General features: G+C 40.2%; 1 protein-coding gene across 1 annotated transcript in view; it reads left to right on the plus strand.

Annotated features, from left to right (window-relative positions):
• The first annotated feature begins 5,242 nt into the window (after window positions 1-5,242).
• clic5a (chloride intracellular channel 5a) overlaps window positions 5,243-6,719 on the plus strand; it is a 6,521-nt gene continuing 5,044 nt past the window's right edge. The window contains exon 1 of the mRNA XM_005739858.2: window positions 5,243-5,494. Coding sequence (XP_005739915.1) covers window positions 5,438-5,494 — 57 coding nt within the window. The 5' untranslated portion in view covers window positions 5,243-5,437. The remainder of the gene's footprint in view (window positions 5,495-6,719) is intronic.

Consider the following 6,719-nt stretch of genomic DNA (forward strand, 5'->3'; position numbering starts at 1 on the left):
GTGCTCGTTACCACAATAATAACGTAGTTACTGTAACGCGTTACTTAATAACGCGTTAGTCCCAACACTGGTCTTCAGTAGAAGGGTGGCTGCCAAGAAGCCATTTTTGGCATCATGGTGATCCACACCATAAAACAGAGTGGAGGCTCTGTTATGGTTACGGGCTCCTTTTTAACCAGCACTGTTGAGAATCTATCGATGGAATTATGAATACAGAAAAGGATCAACAGTGTTGGATCATGTGATACCGTTTGGCTTGACTTTTCGGCATGAAAATGATCCAGAGCAAACTGCCAATATAGTAAAAGCATATCAGGATAGAAAGCATACAATGGGACACTATCAGTCATGGATTGGTCTCCCCGGAGCACAGAACTCAACATTACCTAAGTAGCGTGAGATCACCATGACAGAGAACAGAAGAAAAAGCAGACAACATCCTTAAAAGAGCCTTGGAATGTCCTCCAAGAAGCATTTAGAGTTATTCCTAAAGACTACTTAAGGAAATTACATAAAAGCTAACAGAGGTCGTGTTGTGTTGCGAAAATACAGTTGGTCCCATGGTTTTGAGGTGGTTTAGGGTTCCTTTGTTGCCTTCCTAGTGTTTTTCCCTTCAGGTAGCCATGAGTGGATTGTCTGCCCAATGTTTGAGCCATCTCAGTTGCCACACCTCACCAAGGACTAGCTCAAGACACAACTGTCTGTCAGATCGACATGGTAATCAAGATCTCTGGTCTCTCCGTGGAGCCCTGGTCATTCCTGTCCCACCATTGCTTCCCAAGAAACATCAAGGAAGAACCTAATCTAGTTAAGACACTCCATCCTCATAATAGCTCTAGCTTCCACTGACCTTTCTCTCCTTTCCTGACAGAATTGCTGCTTGAACCGAGTCCTGAAAAAAACCATGGCGTTTGACCGCGGAATCAAGTCTTTGCTCCTTACTAAGAGAGCCTTGTGTTAATACAGTTTTTGAACAGCACTTTGTCACTTGTTGGGTTGTGCTTTAGAGTGTAAAACATTTTTAGCCAACTTTGATTTATGGCAGGCAGTCATACAAAATATTAACTTCTAAGCTCTCTAGAATTCTACAAGCTCTTTCTCTTATGTGCTGGATTTCCATGTGTGTCTACACGTTCTTTTAAACCTTGACTTGTGCTTCAGTTGTGTCAAAGCTATTATGACAAATTGTCCATGCTGATAACCCAACTGACAAAACATTTCTCTGTGCAATTTTAGTTTATATGTCTTGTTGCGTTCCCTACCTAGCTTTCGCCAAATCATAAAAAATATAATAACCTCAACATTACCGTAGACAATTACAATCTGTCAAAAGAGTTCTGCCGCATCTGAAGTACAGTTTAGATATGTGTTCAGCTGACATAGACAGTGTGAACATAATTTTGGAATGAATGGACCCTCATATATATTTTTTAGACATGCTCATATTGTGTTTATAGACACTAAGACAGTAATAACATGCAGTATACTGACTTACTGCAGTTCCCCTTGGCCCAGCCTTTCGGCCATCCCTGTCCAAAGTCCTGATTGGGCATCTTCTGATAAGATAGGCCCTGTTGCGATTGCCCTCACTCTGCTTTACACCTTGGCACGCTCCACCATCTCTGTTTGATTTCTCCAACCAGGATGGATCTTTCTGAGGGGAATGTGTACGAGAACCCAGAGCCGACCTACCAGAACCAGTCGTCAGGTGAATATGAATTGCCCTACGAGGCCCCATACGAAGATCTTTCGCATCTGACTCCTGAGTATGAAAACGCCGAAGTGGCCTCAAGAAGAATACCAGCTCCTCCTTCGATCCCGGCGCCTGAGCCTCCCGCAGAGGAGAGGCGAGGGAGCACGTCCTCTTCCTCATCCTCCTCATCGTCTTCTTCTTCTTCTCATGAGAAAGAAGAGGAGAAAGTGGAGCTGGGGAGTTCCAGTGGGGAGGAGGAGGTAGAGGAAGAAAAAGTAGAAAAAGAGGAAGAAGAGGAGAACACACAGGTAGAGCCGTTGAATGAGTTAAACTGGGAGATGGAGGTGGACAAATCACGCAGATCCTCATCCTCATCATCATCTTCATCAGCCTCTGAGAAGGAAACAGCTAAGGAGAAGCCAGTGCCCGACAAAGATGGACCAAAGGTCGTACTCTTTGTTAAGGTAGGAAAGAGAAAGGCTCAGATCAGGTGAATGTAAAATATATTGTGGCTCTACAGGACACGCACACACATACATACACGCCGTCTTCTCTTTCTTTGAACTAACTTATAGCGTCCATAAATTTCAGTCATGATTAGGTTCATATCATCATGGTGTACAAGGTCGGTGACTATCTATAGTGTGTGAATTTATGTGGAATGTGATAAAGCCACATTTGAACCTTATGCCTCTTCAGTATAAACGTCCTTCTATTAATAGGCCATATTATTTAGTCATTTCTCTGCACATGTGTTGATGTGTGCTGGAGCGAGATACTCTGATTCTAAATATAAGCTCAGTTGAACTGACGGGAATGTTCGGAGTCAGATAGTTGGGGACGGTCCCTGTCAAATGACCATGTGAAGAGTGATATGTGCATGTGTGTTACGTATACAGTGAGAGTGTGTCCATGTTCATTCGTCTATCGAGCTTATATTAGCGATAAGCATTCTAAATCCACACATGTGCTATTACACAATCAGCACATTCCACACTAAAGTCCAGTATCACTCAAGTACACAGGGATCATAAATGTTACATATTGACACTAAAGCAGCACATAGCAATATAACCCAGAGGCCACTGCAGCAGAATTAGAGAGGCCGAAGTCTGCTGCAGGCAACAACAAAGAGCCCGCAAACTAATCCCAGGTTCTCTGAACTCTTTCATTGTGAATATCCTGATTCATTTAAACTCATCCGTTTGATGCCACTTTCTCTTAGACTCATTCTAAAACCTCTAAATTAAAACATCTGAAACACGTACCTCTGGTTAGATTCAGTTTTATAATCTTTTATTTCTTTTATCTTTTGCCTGCAAAGCAGTTTGAATAACTTCTAAGGTCTGATAAGGTGCTGTCTAAATTACCTTGCACTTACATTAGCCTTGCGTTATCTTGGGAACCAAACTTAAGTCACTAGATAGCTATACACATTTAATATACAGACACAGCTAGCTAACTCTGGTTACTGTGTACACTGCTATACTCTACATTCACTTAAACCTGACTAGCTAGCATCAGTTGCTATGATTTGACAGCTAGTAAGCTAAACTTTCGATACTCATTTCTAAAGAGCACCTTTATAAAGATAACATGATAAATGATTTATTCCTTTTTTATTTTGGAAATTATTGGATTACAGACTTTAGCATACTAATACTACTAATAATAAAAATAATAATAATAATAGAAGAAACTATTTTCAGTTGCTTCCTTATTCACAAAGGGTCACCACAGTGAGTGACTCCACATGTTTGATTTCCTGACAAGGAAAGCTCCCTTGTGAAATAATAATAATGATAATAGTAACAATAATAATAATATAGATGCTCATCTGTAATTAGCTATATTAAAGGCTACATCATTGCTTTGACAGAGCAGTGAAAGTACAACGAGATAGAGTTCTCTTTATCCTTTACCTCCTGGAACATGTCCACAGGTCATTTGGAAAACTCTACATACTAATTACAAATGCTCATTTGGCAGAATAGTGTGAGGGTGTTTCCTTAATGATTTATTAGCCTGTATGATGTACAAACTTTCTGTGAGAGACCAGTCATATAGTAAAGAACGTAATGCTTAGTGTAGAAATACACTCATATTTGTCTTTCTTTTGTCAGCTGTACATTATGATTGTATACACTTTATTATTTGTGCATAAGTACCAACTCCTTACAGGGTTGCCACTTATGCAAAATGTTCAAAACAGGATACACTGGTGTGACAAAAGTTTTGAATGTAAAAATAATTTAGTTTGAAAATAAAATCTGAAATATGCCAAAAACTATTATTGTAAAAATGCCTTAAATTGGATAAAATATAAATCTGGTGTTATTCAGGTTGCACTTCTTAGTTCTATAGACATATCAAATGAGAAATCATTTTTTTGTATGTTTTTCATTTTACACTGCTGCCTAAAAATATCCCCATAGCACCACTATGCTTCACTTTAGGGATGGTAATGGCCAGGTTATGAGCAGTGCCTTGTTTCCTCCAGACATGACTTTTGGCATTTAGTCCAAAGAGTTCAGTCTTTTCTATTACAGTCCTTTAGGTGTCTTTTGACAAACTCTAGGCGGGCTATCATGTGCCTTTTACCAAGAAGTCTCACCATCTGCCATCAGGCCTGATTAGTCCAGCAGATATGGCTGTCCTCCTAGAAAGTTTCTCCTATCTCCACCCAGAAACCCTGGAGCTTTGTCAAAATGATTACCAGGTTCTCGGTCACCTCCCTTCTAGTCCCATTGCTCAGATTGCTCAGATAAAACCTGCAGGACACCAGCCCTCGAGGCCTGGACTTCCTGCTAAAATGGAGTTTTTCCTTCCCACTGTTGCCAAGTTGCTCGTTGGGGGGGGGGCGGTGTCATCTGATTGTTGTGGTTTTCTTTCTATTATGGTAAGATCTTTACCTTACAATATAAAGTGCACTGATGCAACTGGTGTTGTCATTTGGCACTACATAAATGAACTGAACTGGAATAGAAGTTTAAGCTTGTGTGCAGTCCCACTGTAATGTAATATCATCTGTATTAGAGGGCTATATCACAGGGCAAAAAATACAATTATGCCTAATATTTTCTACATCAACTTTGTACACTGTATTTAGTTATCATGTTTCTTGTTCCTGATCCCCTTTAAAACATCTTGGTCACAGGGATGAACAGCACTGATATAGGGTGCAAAACAAACCATGCACTGTGTGAGAAGCTCTCTGAATGTTTGACATCACCTTGCTGCCATGCTGACACAGACACCATGAGACCTATGGGTGGTGATGTCTGAGTCACCACAAGTCTGAGATGGTAACGATGACTCGTGATGATTCAGAATCATCCAGCTGTTGTCCATCAAAACTGTGAGAGGTGCGAGGGGCCAGGGCACCCTTGCTCTGCTCTTTCCCTACTTACTGTATTAGTACTTTCACCAACACCCCCACCCCTCCACAGAGGGGTTATTTTTGCTCAGCAATGTCACGCCCCCACGGCTAAGAACTCAGGTAGAAAACTGAGCCCCTTACAAACACACACACCACCCCCTCCACCTTCTTCCCCTCTCTCTCTCTTCGTCACTCATCCTCAGCTGACACTCTGACAGAGCTGCTGTGGGACTGAGCTGACTTTACCGAATGGACCCGGAGGAGAATCTGCTGAAAACTGAGCTGGCTCACTAACATATACACACAAACAAATACAACTGCACTGTGGAAATAAAACACGCAAACAAAGCCAGTCTTTCTTGACCATGACGGATACTGCCACCGAGGAGGACAAAGACCCTGATATTGAGCTGTTTGTCAAGGTGGGGGTCTAAATGTGTGCATTTTGGTGTGAGTACATCAACATTTGACTAACATCAAACTAATATTCGATCATTTCTTGTCTCACTTCTGAATCTAATGTTGCTGCACATTTGTTTGCATGCTGTTGATAATGTTTTTTGTTTTTGTATGACAAGTAACATTTAAGTTCAGTATGCACACATTATTATCACCTAAATAGCGAGTGTTTGGAATAGTGTTTGGTAAGGTGGGGGGTTAGCGGCTTCTTCAAGCGTGTGCATGCCATGTTGTTGTTGTTGTAGCGTGCTGATTTTCCGTGTGTTAACCTGACACCCACGTGCACAAACAATCTCTCTCTTGCTCTCTCCCACTGAATTATTACTGGGGTCCTTTCAGTATTGAGAGCAGCAGCTTTTAATAGCTGAAGGTTAAGCCACAATATCTGTTGGCATGTGGCGTAATACGCTAATGCATAACATGTATCCTTGCTACGTATACTAAGTAATACACTTTCAGCCAGAAACCCTTTAACCAACTGAGATCAAAGTTGTTGACGACTACAAACCCTAACCATAACTCTAAAAGTAACCAATCAGAATATTTACATTTTACAGTCCTCACAATCAGCAGTCAAGGAAATTATGAATTATTAAACTGTTCATGAATTTGATTCTACCTAACAGAAATAAAAATATTTTAGTATTTTTTCCCCAAAAAGTCTGTTTTTCTATTCTTCAGAATAAGAGTCATCACTAGTGATGACGAGATGACTCTAAGGCAAATTCCTCCCACTTTACAAGTTACTGACATATCTGTAAAGAGAACATTCATTTCCTTTCTGAAATGAGACCATAACATGAATGCATAACCTTTCAAGTAGTTTTCATTGTGTTACTTTACTGTTTTTTATTCCTTTATTCTATTTTTGTGAACACTTGAACATATATGCCGAGTTAAGAATAATAGAAAAAAGGAGACATTAGCTAGCCATGTAAGCTAGCACATCTCTCATCATCTCTAGAGTCCACAAATTAACATATTCATTTCATTTGTTTGAATTAACCGAGTGTCATTGTTTCTTAATTTTGTTTGATTAGTTTCTATCCAAACTGAGTCTCTAACAGATCCAGACAAACTGGTTTCCTTATTTCTGCTCTTTATGCTAAAATGAACTGACTGGCTAACTAGTAAACTTTAAGCTATCTGGTTGAGCTTTTAGCTTGTTTTGAGACTGTTAGTGGATTT

Source organism: Pundamilia nyererei, unplaced genomic scaffold (genome assembly GCF_000239375.1).
Source record: "Pundamilia nyererei isolate P.nyererei 1_Seehausen unplaced genomic scaffold, PunNye1.0 scaffold00094, whole genome shotgun sequence".
NCBI classification, from domain to species: Eukaryota; Metazoa; Chordata; class Actinopteri; order Cichliformes; family Cichlidae; genus Pundamilia; species Pundamilia nyererei.